The sequence below is a fragment of the Panulirus ornatus genome, chromosome 39, assembly GCF_036320965.1.
Source record: "Panulirus ornatus isolate Po-2019 chromosome 39, ASM3632096v1, whole genome shotgun sequence".
Classification (NCBI taxonomy): Eukaryota; Metazoa; Arthropoda; class Malacostraca; order Decapoda; family Palinuridae; genus Panulirus; species Panulirus ornatus.
In genome coordinates, this window is record NC_092262.1 from 13,726,264 (window position 1) to 13,742,731 (window position 16,468).

Consider the following 16,468-nt stretch of genomic DNA (forward strand, 5'->3'; position numbering starts at 1 on the left):
CACCACTGTAAAAACCCGACCTACTCGGGAAACCCATCCTCACAGGCGAGCGGCCCTCCCCGGACTACAATGTTACGATCATTTTTCTCCTAAATACTTCTTTTTTCACAAATGATTCGTCACGAGGATTAGGGGAGAGTAGAAGCCTTACGTACGACCGTAGATTTAGTAGAATAACTACAATTCAGCTCGGATATATAAGGAGTTTTCGGTAGATATATGTGTTTGTGTATGTGGGAAAAAGTATCGTACATATACAGGATGTTTCAAAAATCTTGACCCCCCCCCCCCCCCACACACACACACACACTTCGTAATTGACCTCCATGTGAGCAGATGCTCAAACTGCTAGACCTGACCTGACTCATAATACCTGTGAGGGCCGACCTCTCATGTTGTGAGTCGAACTCATATATTTATTTTGGCTGAGCTCAAACACCGAATTATGTCAGCGGGTCGTAAACATTGTTTTTTTTTTTTTTTTTTTATCCACCCTGTGCAGTAAGAGAGGGAGGGAGGTACGGAGGGTAGACAGTCATGCACTAGGCTGTGCATGTCTTCAGGAACAGTATATCATTATCTGCCATCTCACCGCCGCCGTAGCAAAACCCACGACCTTTTAATCATTCATCTTTAACAAAAAAAAAAAAAAAAACATTTACAAGGGACATTGAGGAGCATTTCAAGAAATAAGTTAATAAGGAAGGCAATTTTAAGCGCCAGTGACAAAGAAGTCTTTTGGACCTTGTTATTTTTCCTGCCTACGTCATTATATATATATATATATATATATATATATATATATATATATATATATATATATATATATATATATTTTTTTTTTTTTTTTTTCTTTCATACTATTTGCCATTTCCCGCATCGGCGAGGTAGCGTTAAGAACAGAGGACTTGGCCTCTGAGGAAACATCCTAACCCGGACCCCTTCTCTGTTCCTTCCTTTGGAAAAAAAGAAAAAAAGGTGCACGTTCCTGTGCACTTTGTTCATATATATATATATATATATATATATATATATATATATATATATATATATATATATATATATTCTTTCTTTCTTTCATACTATTCGCCATTTCCCGCATTAGCGAGGTAGCGTTAAGAACAGAGGACTGGGCCTTTGAGGGAATATCCTCACCTGGCCCCCTTCTCTGTTCCTTCTTTGGGAAAAAAAAAACAAAAAAAACAAGAGGGGGAGGATTTCCAGCCCCCCGCTCCCTTCCCTTTTAGTCGCCTTCTACGACACGCAGGGAATACGTGGGAAGTATTCTTTCTCCCCTATCCCCAGGGATAATATATATATATATATATATATATATATATATATATATATATATATATATATATATATGATTTATTTATTTATTATATTTAATCGCTGTTTCTCGCGTCAGCGAGGCAGGGCAAGGAAAACAGACAAAGAATGGCCCAACCACCCACATACACAAACGTCCACACACGCACATATACATTTCAACTTTTACACACACAGACATACACACACATACACGTGCACACACTCTTCATACCCGCTGCCCCCACTCACTCCCACCGCCACACACACACACACACACACACCTCCAGCGAGGTAGCGCCAGGAAGAAAAAAAAAAGAAAAAAAAAACACTCATTCACACTGAGTCTCCAACTGTCATGTGTAATGCATATACTCACTAGAAAAATAAACTCACTAACTCCAAGCATTCAACTGTATTTCAAGCCCATTTCAAGAACACAGGATCAATATAAACAAGGGGAGTATGTACAAAACCAGTCTACACCACAGCTGAAGAAACAAGGTGCAGTTGATCAGAGAAACATGGAAAGGTTGACCAAAATGGTAAAGGGACCCATCACTACCTGGAAAAGGTCAGCTGATGCTTTCTTAATTTTGCCACATCTCAACAGAAGTTTCATTATGATATCTATTTTTCATTCCTGGAGTAGGGAAGAAAGAATTCTACCTCCGGATTCCCTGAATGTTGTAGAAGGCAGCTGAGGGGGGCGGGAAAGGACAGCTGGGAATCTTTCCCTTGTATTTCAACTTCCAAAAGACAACACACAAGATGGAGTCAAGCATTAATAAGATGGCCTTGATTAGGGTTTTCAGTTGTCTGTGCTGTCTCAGTTAACATGAACAAACTAAATGCACAAAAAGTCAAAAGCATTGCCTTATGAATTAAAAATAAAGCATTCCTAATGAGGAAAAAACATTTATGCCGGGCAAGCCTTCTCTAGATATGGGCATGCTGGTGGACACAACAGATATGATGAGTCTGATGAAGGCACACAGCCACTCTGTGGTCACTACTGGGTTACCGAGGCCTCCTGACACCTCTAGTGACTCCTCTGTTTTTGATGTAATTGCCTATGCCACACAGCCTGCAATATATGTGGAATTCATTTTGTGGTGGGAAGTAAAGTTAGCAAACCTATGCTCATACCTCCCTGCTACACACACACACACACACACACACACACACACACACACATATATATATTTTTTTTTTTTTATACTTTGTCGCTGTCTCCCGCGTTTGCGAGGTAGCGCAAGGAAACAGACGAAAGAAATGGCCCAACCCCCCCCCCCCCCCCCATACACATGTATATACATACGTCCACTCACGCAAATATACATACCTACACAGCTTTCCATGGTTTACCCCAGACGCTTCACATGCCTTGATTCAATCCACTGACAGCACGTCAACCCCGGTATACCACATCGCTCCAATTCACTCTATTCCTTGCCCTCCTTTCACCCTCCTGCATGTTCAGGCCCCGATCACACAAAATCTCTTTCACTCCATCTTTCCACCTCCAATTTGGTCTCCCTCTTCTCCTCGTTCCCTCCACCTCCGACACATATATCCTCTTGGTCAATCTTTCCTCACTCATTCTCTCCGTGCCCAAACCACTTCAAAACACCCTCTTCTGCTCTCTCAACCACGCTCTTTTTATTCCCACACATCTCTCTTACCCTTACGTTACTCACTCGATCAAACCACCTCACACCACACATTATCCTCAAACATCTCATTTCCAGCACATCCATCCTCCTGCGCACAACTCTATCCATAGCCCACGCCTCGCAACCATACAACATTGTTGGAACCACTATTCCTTCAAACATACCCATATTTGCTTTCCGAGATAATGTTCTCGACTTCCACACATTCTTCAAGGCTCCCAGGATTTTCGCCCCCTCCCCCACCCTATGATTCACTTCCGCTTCCATGGTACCATCCGCTGCCAGATCCACTCCCAGATATCTAAAACACTTTACTTCCTCCAGTTTTTCTCCATTCAAACTTACTTCCCAATTGACTTGACCCTCAATTGTACTGTACCTAATAACCTTGCTCTTATTCACATTTACTCTTAACTTTCTTCTTCCACACACTTTACCAACTCAGTCACCAGCTTCTGCAGTTTCTCACATGAATCAGCCACCAGCGCTGTGTCATCAGCGAACAACAACTGACTCACTTCCCAAGCTCTCTCATCCACAACAGACTTCATACTTGCCCCTCTTTCCAAAACTCTTGCATTCACCTCCCTAACAACCCCATCCATAAACAAATTAAACAACCATGGAGACATCACACACCCCTGCCGCAAACCTACATTCACTGAGAACCAATCACTTTCCTCTCTTCCTACACTTACACATGCCTTACATCCTCGATAAAAACTTTTCACTGCTTCTAACAACTTGCCTCCCACACCATATATTCTTAATACCTTCCACAGAGCATATCTATCAGCTCTATCATATGCCTTCTCCAGATCCATAAATGCTACATACAAATCCATTTGCTTTTCTAAGTATTTCTCACATACATTCTTCAAAGCAAACACCTGGTCCACACATCCTCTACCACTTCTGAAACCACACTGCTCTTCCCCAATCTGATGCTCTGTACATGCCTTCACCTCTCAATCAATACCCTCCCATATAATTTACCTGGAATACTCAACAAACTTATACCTCTGTAATTTGAGCACTCACTCTTATCCCCTTTGCCTTTGTACAATGGCACTATGCACGCATTCCGCCAATATATATATATATATATATATATATATATATATATATATATATATATATATATATATATATATATTGCTTTGTCGCTGTTTCCCGCGTTTGCGAGGTAGCGCAAGGAAACAGACGAAAGAAATGGCCCAACCCACCCCCAATACACATGTATATACATACACGTCCACACACGCAAATATACATACCCATACACCTCACTGTACACATTTATATACACACACAGACACATACATATATACACATGCACCCAATTCACCCTGTCTGCCTTTATTCATTCTCATCGCCACCTCGCCACACATGGAATAACATCCCCCTCTCCCCTCATGTGTGCGAGGTAGCGCTATGAAAAGACAACAAAGGCCCCATTCGTTCACACTCAGTCTCTAGCTGTCATGCAGTAGTGCCCGAAACCACAGCTCCCTTTCCACATCCAGGCCCCACAGAACTTTCCATGGTTTACCCCAGACGCTTCACATGCTCTGGTTCAATCCATTGACACCACGTCGACCCCGGTATACCACATCGATCCAATTCACTCTATTCCTTGCCCTCCTTTCACCCTCCTGCATGTTCAGGCCCCGATCACACAAAATCTTTTTCACTCCATCTTTCCACCTCCAATTTGGTCTCCCTCTTCTCCTCGTTCCCTCCACCTCTGACACATATATCCTCTTTGTCAATCTTTCCTCACTTAGTCTCTCCATATGTCCAAACCATTGTAACACACCCTCTTCTGCTCTCTCAACCACACTCTTCATTTCTTATCCACAGAGAAATGAAACATGATAAGTTGCCAAGTGCAGTTTCGTGTAATAATCAAATCATCAGGGAAGACACAAGAAAGAAATATAACGGCCAGTTGTTATACAACGAAGTGACGTAGCTAGGACGAAGCCATATATATATCTTTCTTCGTCTTAAAGACTGACTATACTTGATGTTATGAAGTAAGCTGGGGGTGAGTTAAGTTTGGCTAGGTTATGAAGTAAGCTGGGGGTGAGTTAAGTTTGGCTAGGTTACACTTGCCAGAACATTCATGGCGAGAGGCGTGCTTGGAATAGAATGAAGTGGACAGGCGTGGTATATGGGGGCGACGTGGTGTCAGTAGACTGAACAGAGGTGTATGAAAAGGTCAGACTAATGGAACTTTCCGTCCTTTATAGATGGATGGTTGGGTGGATATATAGGTGTATAGATGGATAGTTGGGTAGATATATAGGCGTATAGATGGATGATTGAGTAGATATATAGGTGTATAGATGGATGGTTGGGTAGATATATAGGTGTATAGATGGATGGTTGGGTAGATATATAGGTGTATAGATGGATGGTTGGGTAGATGTATAGGTGTATAGATGGATGGTTGGGTAGATATATAGGTGTATAGATGGATGGTTGGGTAGATATATAGGTGTATAGATGGATGGTTGGGTAGATATATAGGTGTATAGATGGATGGTTGGGTAGATATATAGGTGTATAGATGGATGGTTGGGTAGATATATAGGTGTATAGATGGATAGTTGGGTAGATATATAGGTGTATAGATGGATGGTTGGGTAGATATATAGGTGAGTAGATGGATGATTGGGTAGATATATAGGTGTATAGATGGATGGTTGGGTAGATATATAGGTGTATAGATGGATAGTTGGGTAGATATATAGGTGTATAGATGGATGGTTGGATAGATATATGGGTGTATAGATGGATAGTTGGGTAGATATATAGGTGTATAGATGGATAGTTGGGTAGATATATAGGTGTATAGATGGATAGTTGGGTAGATAGATAGATATTAACCATTGGTCCTCTTTTGGCAGAGTTCGGGACGGTAGACCCCGCCCACACGCCCCGCCCACCATCGCGGCCCCAGCCAGGACCCATGACGCCCATCGCGCCGCCGCCCGGCCCTGCCACACAGGGGCCCCACGACGCCCCCGAGGTGGAAGGGACCACCCCGCCCTTATACAACAGCGCGGCTATTGTGGGCGGGGCGGTAGGCGGGGTCCTGGGCGTGGTGTTGCTCCTGCTGGTGCTCTACTTGTTAACCCTACGACGCAGACTGAGCAAGGTGAGATAATGACTCAGACATGATCCAAGATAGTGTCAGGCTGATCTTACTTCATCCAAGATAGTGTCAGTCTGATCTTACTTCATCCAAGATAGTGTCAGTCTGATCTTACTTCATCCAAGATAGTGTCAGTCTGATCTTACCTCATCCAAAATAGTGTCAGTCTGATCTTACTTCATCCAAGATAGTGTCAGTCTGATCTTACTTCATCCAAGATAGTGGCAGTCTGATCTTACCTCATCCAAGATAGTGTCAGTCTGATCTTACTTCATCCAAGATAGTGTCAGTCTGATCTTACTTCATCCAAGATAGTGTCAGTCTGATCTTACTTCATCCAAGATAGTGTCAGTCTGATCTTACTTCATCCAAGATAGTGTCAGTCTGATCTTACTTCATCCAAGATAGTGTCAGTCTGATCTTACTTCATCCAAGATAGTGTCAGTCTGATCTTACTTCATCCAAGATAGTGGCAGTCTGATCTTACCTCATCCAAGATAGTGTCAGTCTGATCTTAGCTCATGTAAGATAGTGTCAGTCTGATCTTAGCTCTTATAAGATAGTGTCAGTCTGATCTTACCTCATCCAAGATAGTGTCAGTCTGATCTTACTTCATCCAAGATAGTGTCAGTCTGATCTTAGCTCATGTAAGATAGTGTCAGTCTGATCTTAGCTCATGTAAGATAGTGTCAGTCTGATCTTAGCTCATGTAAGATAGTGTCAGTCTGATCTTACTTCATCCAAGATAGTGTCAGTCTGATCTTACCTCATCCAAGATATTGTCAGTCTGATCTTACCTCATCCAAGATAGTGTCAGTCTGATCTTAGCTCATGTAAGATAGTGTCAGTCTGATCTTAGCTCATGTAAGATAGTGTCAGTCTGATCCTACCTCATGTAAGATAGTGTCAGTCTGATCTTAGCTCATGTAAGATAGTGTCAGTCTGATCTTACCTCATGTAAGATAGTGTCTGTCTGATCTTAGCTCATTTAAGATAGTGTCAGTGTGATCTTAGCTCATGTAAGATAGTGTCAGTCTGATCTTAGCTCATGTAAGATAGTGTCAGTCTGATCTTAGCTCATGTAAGATAGTGTCAGTCTGATCTTACCCCATCCAAGATAGTGTCAGTCTGACCTTACCTCATGTAAGATAGTGTCAGTCTGATCGAAGCTCATATAAGATAGTGTCAGTCTGATCTTACCTCATCCAAGATAGTGTCAGTCTGATCTTAGCTCATGTAAGATAGTGTCAGTCTGATCTTAGATCATGTAAGATAGTGTCAGTCTGATCTTAGCTCATGTAAGATAGTGTTAGTCTGATCTTAGCTCATGTAAGATAGTGTTAGTTTGATCTTAGCTCATGTAAGATAGTGTCAGTCTGATCTTAGCTCATGTAAGATAGTGTCAGTCTGATCTTAGCTCATGTAAGATAGTGTCAGTCTGATCTTAGCTCATGTAAGATAGTGTCAGTCTGATCTTAGGTCATGTAAGATAATGTCAGTCTGATCTTAGGTCATGTAAGATAGTGTCAATCTGATCTTACTTCATCCAAGATAGTGTCACTCTGATCTTAGCTCATGTAAGATAGTGTCAGTCTGATCGTAGCTCATGTACGATAGTGTCAGTCTGATCTTAGCTCATGTAAGATAGTTTCAGTCTGATCTTACCTCATCCAAGATAGTGTCAGTCTGATCTTAGCTCATGTAATATAGTGTCAGTCTGATCTTAGATCATGTAAGATAGTGTCAGTCTGATCTTAGCTCATGTAAGATAGTGTCAGTGTGATCTTAGCTCATATAAGATAGTGTCAGTCTGATCTTACCTCATCCAAGATAGTGTCAGTCTGATCTTAGCTCATGTAAGTGTCAGTCTGATCTTACCTCATCCAAGATAGTGTCAGTGTGATCTTAGGTCATGTAAGATAGTGTCAGTGTGATCTTAGGTCATGTAAGATAGTGTCAGTGTGATCTTAGCTCATGTAAGATAGTGTCAGTGTGATCTTAGGTCATGTAAGATAGTGTCAGTGTGATCTTAGGTCATGTAAGATAGTGTCAGTGTGATCTTAGGTCATGTAAGATAGTGTCAGTGTGATCTTAGGTCATGTAAGATAGTGTCAGTGTGATCTTAGGTCATGTAAGATAGTGTCAGTGTGATCTTAGGTCATGTAAGATAGTGTCAGTGTGATCTTAGGTCATGTAAGGTAGTGTCAGTGTGATCTTAGGTCATGTAAGATAGTGTCAGTGTGATCTTAGGTCATGTAAGATAGTGTCAGTGTGATCTTAGGTCATGTAAGATAGTGTCAGTGTGATCTTAGGTCATGTAAGATAGTGTCAGTGTGATCTTAGGTCATGTAAGATAGTGTCAGTGTGATCTTAGGTCATGTAAGATAGTGTCAGTGTGATCTTAGGTCATGTAAGATAGATAGTGTCAGTGTGATCTTAGGTCATGTAAGATAGTGTCAGTGTGATCTTAGGTCATGTAAGATAGATAGTGTCAGTGTGATCTTAGGTCATGTAAGATAGTGTCAGTGTGATCTTAGGTCATGTAAGATAGATAGTGTCAGTGTGATCTTAGGTCATGTAAGATAGTGTCAGTGTGATCTTAGGTCATGTAAGATAGTGTCAGTGTGATCTTAGGTCATGTAAGATAGTGTCAGTGTGATCTTAGGTCATGTAAGAGATAGTGTCAGTGTGATCTTAGGTCATGTAAGATAGTGTCAGTGTGATCTTAGGTCATGTAAGATAGTGTCAGTGTGATCTTAGGTCATGTAAGATAGTGTCAGTGTGATCTTAGGTCATGTAAGATAGTGTCAGTGTGATCTTAGGTCATGTAAGATAGTGTCAGTGTGATCTTAGGTCATGTATGATAGTGTCAGTGTGATCTTAGGTCATGTAAGATAGTGTCAGTGTGATCTTAGGTCATGTAAGATAGTGTCAGTGTGATCTTAGGTCATGTAAGATAGTGTCAGTGTGATCTTAGGTCATGTAAGATAGTGTCAGTGTGATCTTAGATCATGTAAGATAGTGTCAGTGTGATCTTAGGTCATGTAAGATAGTGTCAGTGTGATCTTAGATCATGTAAGATAGTGTCAGTGTGATCTTAGATCATGTAAGATAGTGTCAGTGTGATCTTAGGTCATGTAAGATAGTGTCAGTGTGATCTTAGATCATGTAAGATAGTGTCAGTGTGATCTTAGATCATGTAAGATAGTGTCCGTGTGTGTTTGCAGGCCATGGACCAGGGTCGTGATGGAGCGTACCAGGTGCGTGTTGAGGACGTGGTCCACTTGGCCCACCTGGACCACAGCAACACCTACCTCAACACCACTGACCTCCACCGTCTCGTCTGCTCCGTCAGGGCTGCCACCAAGACACTGCCCACGCCTCCCAGGATCCACCACCAGACACCCACGCCTTACAGGCCGCCGCCCACCACCCACAACGGTGGCTGTGCAAGCGACGTGGTGGTGGTCAGGGCGCCCATGCCCCTGCCCAGCCCCGCCGCCCGCGGCACGCCTCCACGCCACCCTCAGCAGGAAGCCGTCTACAGCAACGTGGGCGAAGTCCTCGCGCCCCTGGCCCACGCCCCCAGCACAGCGCCGCCCCTGGCCCACGCCCCCAGCACAGCGCCGCCCCTGGCCCACGCCCCCAGCACAGCGCCGCCCCTGCCGTGTGGCGAGGGAGCAAGTTGTCCTGACGTAGGGCTGGCTTCCCCCGCCAGACCCGCCCCCCCGCCGCCCTCCACCCTCAAGGCCGACCCAGGCTGGAAACCCACACCCCCTGAGAATCCCAAACCCACACCCCCTGAGAATCCCAAACCCACACCCCCTGAGAATCCCAAACCCACACCCCCTGAGAATCCCAAACCCACACCCCCTGAGAATCCCAAACCCACACCCCCTGAGAACCTGAAACCCAGGCCCCCTCCGAACCCTAAGCCCACGCCCCCAGAGAGTGCCAAGCCCAGGCCTCCTCCTGTGGCCAGTAAACCCAGCAGGGGCGTTGCCCCGCCCCCTTCCCCCCTGCAGGGTGGGGCCGGCCAGCCCCGCCCCGGCCTGCGGGGTAAGGGCAGGGGCCTCCCGCCCCTGAAGGTGCCCCTGCTTCCCCCCAGGTGGCGGGAGGACACCAGCTCCTGCAGCAGCACCCCAGACACCAGCCTCACCTACCTCACCCCAGACACCACCACGGGCCAGCCTCAACACTCCATCCTGGCCAAGGTGGCCAAACTGGAGGCCAAACTGATGACCTCGACCTCCACCTGAACCATCCTGGCCAAGGTGGCCAAACTGGAGGCCAAACTGATGACCTCGACCTCCACCTGAACCATCCACCCTCCTGCTGTACCATACACTGTACGGTACAGCTGCTGCTGTACCCCACTGTACGGTACAACTGTACCCCACTGTACGGTACAGCTGCTGTAACCCACTGTACGGTACAACTGTACCCCACTGTACGGTACAGCTGCTGCTGTAACCCACTGTACGGTACAACTGTACCCCACTGTACGGTACAGCTGCTGTACCCCACTGTACGGTACAGCTGCTGCTGTAACCCACTGTACGGTACAGCTGTACCCCACTGTACGGTACAGCTTCTGTACCCCACTGTACGGTACAGCTGCTGCTGTAACCCACTGAACGGTACAACTGTACCCCAATGTACGGTACAGCTGCTGTACCCCACTGTACGGTACAGCTGCTGCTGTAACCCACTGTGCGGTACAACTGTACCCCACTGTACGGTACAGCTGCTGTACCCCACTGTACGGTACAACTGTACCCCACTGTACGGTACAGCTGCTGTAACCCACTGTACGGTACAACTGTACCCCACTGTACGGTACAGCTGCTGTACCCCACTGTACGGTACAGCTGCTGCTGTAACCCACTGTACGGTACAACTGTACCCCACTGTACGGTACAGCTGCTGTACCCCACTGTACGGTACAGCTGCTGCTGTAACCCACTGTGCGGTACAACTGTACCCCACTGTACGGCACAGCTGCTGTACCCCACTGTACGGTACAACTGTACCCCACTCTACGGTACAGCTGCTGTAACCCACTGTACGGTACAACTGTACCCCACTGTACGGTACGGCTGCTGTACCCCACTGTACGGTACAGCTGCTGCTGTAACCCACTGTACGGTACAGCTGTACCCCACTACGGTACAGCTTCTGTACCCCACTGTACGGTACAGCTGCTGCTGTAACCCACTGTACGGTACAACTGTACCCCAATGTACGGTACAGCTGCTGTATCCCACTGTACGGTACAACTGTACCCCACTGTACGGTACAGCTGCTGCTGTACCCCACTGTACGGTACAACTGTACCCCACTGTACGGTACAGCTGCTGCTGTACCCCACTGTACGGTACAACTGTACCCCACTGTCCGGTACAGCTGCTGTAACCCAGTGCACGGTACAACTACTGCTGTACCCCAGTAAGGTACAGTTGCTGCTGAACACCACTGTACGGTTCAGCTGCTGTACCCCATTGTACGGTACACTACTGTAACCCACTGTACGGTACATCTGCTGTAACCCACTGTACGGTACACTTGTACCCCACTGTACGGTACAGCTGCTGTACCCCACTGTACGGTACAGCTACTGTACCCCACTGTACGGTACAGCTGCTGTTGTACCCCCATGTACGGTACAACTGTACCCCACTACGGTACAGCTGCTGCTGTAACCCAGTGTACGGTACAGCTGCTGCTGTACCCCACTGTACGGTACAGCTGCTGCTGTACCCCACTGTACGGTACAGCTGCTGTTGTACCCCACTGTACGGTACAGCTGCTACTGTAACCCAGTGTACGGTACAGGTGGTACAGGTGGCCTGACAGTAGGCCCGTTATATCAGGCGTGTGTACGGTGGTGACCTGAGCTGTGAGGTCACAAGGGAGGGTGGTCATACCCCCCAGGTCACCTCACGTTATCTCATGAGGGATGATGATAAGAACGGGTGTGTCTGTGTGTTGCCAGGCAGACCTCATGACCAGAACTTCAGTCCATTTGATCATAAGAATAAATACAGAGCAGAGCAGCTGAACGAACGACTCTCTCCCTTCGTTGTATTTCAGCAACCATGTGTAATGCATTGCACCTTGACGTGATGTTTTGGTCAGTTTAGTTTCTGACTCTATTTTGTGGTCAGTTTTTAGTTTCTGACTCTATTTTGTGGTCAGTTTAGTTTCTGACTATTTTGTGGTCAGTTTAGTTTCTGACTCTATTTTGTGGTCAGTTTAGTGTCTGACTCTATTTTGTGGTCAGTTTAGTTTCTGACTCTATTTTGTGGTCAGTTTAGTTTCTGACTCTATTTTGTGGTCAGTTTAGTTTCTGACTCTATTTTGTGGTCAGTTTAGTTTCTGACTCTATTTTGTGGTCAGTTTAGTTTCTGACTCTATTTTGTGGTCAGTTTAGTTTCTGACTCTATTTTGTGGTCAGTTTAGTTTCTGACTCTATTTTGTGGTCAGTTTAGTTTCTGACTCTATTTTGTGGTCAGTTTAGTTTCTGACTCTATTTACTACGACGTGTCATTGTGATGAGTGCATGAGGGCGGCCATGATGAGCTGGGCTTTGACCACATTACGCTGGCTTGGTGTGAGGGTGTCATGCCATGGTCAGGCAGGCGGTAATTCATGACTCAAGCCGCCAGGGTCATGTCATGCAGTAGTCTACCACCCTGGGGCCTCATGGCTCACGATGGTCCTGGCTAGAGTGGTCTGCACCTAGGTTGGATGACAGCTGGAACGCGTGCCATACAGCCTTAACTGACAATGGGATCTTCCTCAAACGACTATATTGCCGGAACCACAACTGTCTGTATATACACCAGTTATTATCTCATTTATACACCAGTTATTATCTCATTTATCTTTATTATATTATTGGGTAAAGTTACTTGATATATTTTGCTCAGAGAGAAGTGCATGAAGTACATTAGGATACAAAAGTATTTTCATGCACCAATTGATTGTTGACGTGTTACGGTATGCATGTGTGTTGCCTCCTGATTTATATGACCATTATGTCCCAAGAAATGAGTAATAAGGTAGTGATAAGATGCTTCGTAACTATGGAAGTTGTTGTGTGCCTGGCAGAGCAGAGGCTGGCTGACGTACGACGTAAATACGGAAGGTGTGTTCATGGCAAAGCAAAGGCTGGCTGACGTACGACGTAAATACGAAGGTGTGTTCATGGCAGAGCTGAGGCTGGCTGACGTACGACGTAAATACGGAAGGTGTGTTCATGGCAAAGCAAAGGCTGGCTGACGTACGACGTAAATAGGGAAGGTGTGTTCATGGCAGAGCTGAGGCTGGCTGACGTACGACGTAAATACGGAAGGTGTGTTCATGGCAGAGCTGAGGCTGGCTGACGTACGACGTAGATACGGAAGGTGTGTTTATGGCAGAGCAAAGGCTGGCTGACGTACGATATGCGGTGTTGCTGCCGTCACCTGCCTATGGTAGCCACCTTCAGGATTATTACTTATTTCATCGACCACCAAAATACTGACCAGTCACATTTTTTATCTTATGATAATTATTGTTTATAATACTTGACCAGTGTGATAATGAGCCAGCATTGTGCTCTGTTAGTTTCTAAGAATCTTGATCTGTGATATATTGTTGATATATGATGTATTCTTAGCGAGAAAATATAATATATATGGAGGAATATTCTTCATATATGTAAATTTGATACTATACTGCCTCTGTAAATATGAGCAATAGAATTTGTACTCAGGCTATCAGTTCAGTGTTTGTTTTTCCCCTCTTATATTTACTCAGAAATGTGCTGCCAATTTGTTCTAATATTTATATAACATGTAATAACTGACTATATCAAGAACTTTCATTATTATTTTATCCAAACTGACATAATTTAAGAATCTGGTGTCTTACTTTAGCCATAAAACTAGTGCAATATTATCGCTAAAGTCTGTGTGATGAGAAAGATATGGAAATTTAATCTTATAAGTGAAAAATGGATAAGATAATGACTGCTCCCTTCATCTCGGCTCTTAAATGGTAGGTAACTGGGGTGTGTCGGGAGGAAGTCTCCAATGAAGTGGGTTGGGCGTCCATCTTGCCATCATATTATCGTACTGGATGCCACTAGTTAACGTACCATGTTATGAATCATGTTATCGTACTGGATGCCACTAGTTAACGTACCATGTTATGAATCATATTATCGTACTGGATGCCACTAGTTAACGTACCATGTTATGAATCATGTTATCGTACTGGATGCCACTAGTTAACGTACCGGGTATGAATCTTATCGTATGGATGCACTAGTTAACGTACCATGTATGAATCATTTATCGTACTGGATGCCACTAGTTAACGTACCATGTTATGAATCATATTATCGTACTGGATGCCACTAGTTAACGTACCATGTTATGAATCATATTATCGTACTGGATGCCACTAGTTAACGTACCATGTTATGAATCATGTTATCGTACTGGATGCCACTAGTTAACGTACCGGGTTGTGAATCATGTTATCGTACTGGATGCCACTAGTTAACGTACCATGTTATGAATCATGTTATCGTACTGGATGCCACTAGTTAACGTACCGGGTTATGAATCATATTATCGTACTGGATGCCACTAGTTAACGTACCGGGTTATGAATCATATTATCGTACTGGATGCCACTAGTTAACGTACCATGTTATGAATCATATTATCGTACTGGATGCCACTAGTTAACGTACCGGTTATGAATCATATTATCGTACTGGATGCCACTAGTTAACGTACCATGTTATGAATCATATTATCGTACTGGATGCCACTAGTTAACGTACTAGGTTAAGTTATCGTGATAAATCATCTTGTTATCTGAAAGTATCTATGTTGAAACTCGTCTATAACCTCCCTGTCTATACACCGTCAGGAATGATGGCTCAGTTATTAAAGTTTAGTTTATGCCTTTGTTCAACGAATTTAAACGAGCCTCATTTGTCTCAGCTGGTTTTATTGAGGAGAGTATAAATCTCCATGGTCGACTCCTGACCTTCCCAGTTATCATCACATTTAAGCTTGTTCATCCATCAAGGTGGACGACCCTGAGCACGACCCCCACAGGTCACGCCCTCATACTGGTGGTTAACCTTCATATAATATGATTTCCAGCGAAGGAATCATTATCATTATGGGAGATCTAATGGGTCGGGTGGGGTTGTGTGTAGCTGTGGTGGCCTGGGCGATGGCTGGTCTAATGAAGACCAATATGGCTGCCATAACGAATTCGTTGCCAGTTATCCTCATCTATTTCTATTTATATCACGTGATCCTTAATTTATCATACCGTCCTATGACCACCAGATTATAGAACTGATAAATAATTTATTCTAAATAGGAAGAATATCATGATAAAGGGTTTTCCTTTGCTGTAAATCATAGATGAAAATAGAATGGATGAATGTCTGACAAGTTTTCCTCTACGACCCTCATAACACATTTCTTTACAAATTATGGTTCACTCGCCATATTGGTAGCCCTCTCCTCCTTCCCCAATATGCAGATTACTATAAACTGGTCACCTCTGTATCAGGATATAACGGTAAGCGTACAATAAGTGGAACTCGTATGAGTTAATTATGGTATATATCTACTCTGTATATGTGATATATGCGACATGAATGAAGATATCCATATGCAAATTTGATTTTTAAAGAGATAAGACGACTATCTCCAGCAGGTACCATCATAAGACGTAATTGAAACTACGTTCATATTGGAAATGTTACATTCCATATTGCAGACTTCTTGTGTCTTCCAGACTCGTCCATTAGGTCTGTGGGATAATTATTTATGATCATGTGTTCTGTCATGTTGAGGTCATCATTATCATACTGATTTTGTTAATTATAAGTTATTAAGTGAGGTTGTAGTAAGGGTCGTTATTAAGCAAAATTGTGCGTTATATGGAGATAATTCACTTATCAATTATCGAAATATTAAGATAAAGTTGGTCTTGCATATTATTATTTATTCATAATGGTAATAATTAAGATAAAGTTAGCCTTGTATATTAATATTATTATCATTATTTTTTTTATTTGCTTTGTCGCTGTCTCCCGCGTTTGCGAGGTAGCGCAAGGAAACAGACGAGAGAATGGCCCAACCCCCCCCCCCCATACTCATGTATATATATACACGTCCACACACGCACATATACATACCTATACATCTCAACCTATACATATACACACACACACACAAACATATACATAATTCATACTTGCTGCCTTTATTCATTTCCATCGCCACCTCGCCACATA

General features: G+C 43.9%; 1 protein-coding gene across 6 annotated transcripts in view; it reads left to right on the plus strand.

The window, feature by feature from the left end:
- The window catches only part of LOC139761191 (uncharacterized), a 52,589-nt gene extending 38,673 nt beyond the window's left edge, over positions 1-13,916 (plus strand). For 2 of the 6 annotated variants that reach the window (XM_071685215.1, XM_071685213.1), the window contains exons 2-3: positions 5,903-6,153; positions 9,378-13,916. In XM_071685215.1, coding sequence (XP_071541316.1) covers positions 5,965-6,153; positions 9,378-10,409 — 1,221 coding nt within the window. In that variant the 5' untranslated portion in view covers positions 5,903-5,964 and the 3' untranslated portion in view covers positions 10,410-13,916. The remainder of the gene's footprint in view (positions 1-5,902; positions 6,154-9,377) is intronic. The other 4 variants (XR_011715471.1, XR_011715473.1, XR_011715472.1 and 1 more) reach the window with 4 other exon arrangements.
- The last annotated feature ends 2,552 nt before the right edge of the window (positions 13,917-16,468 follow it).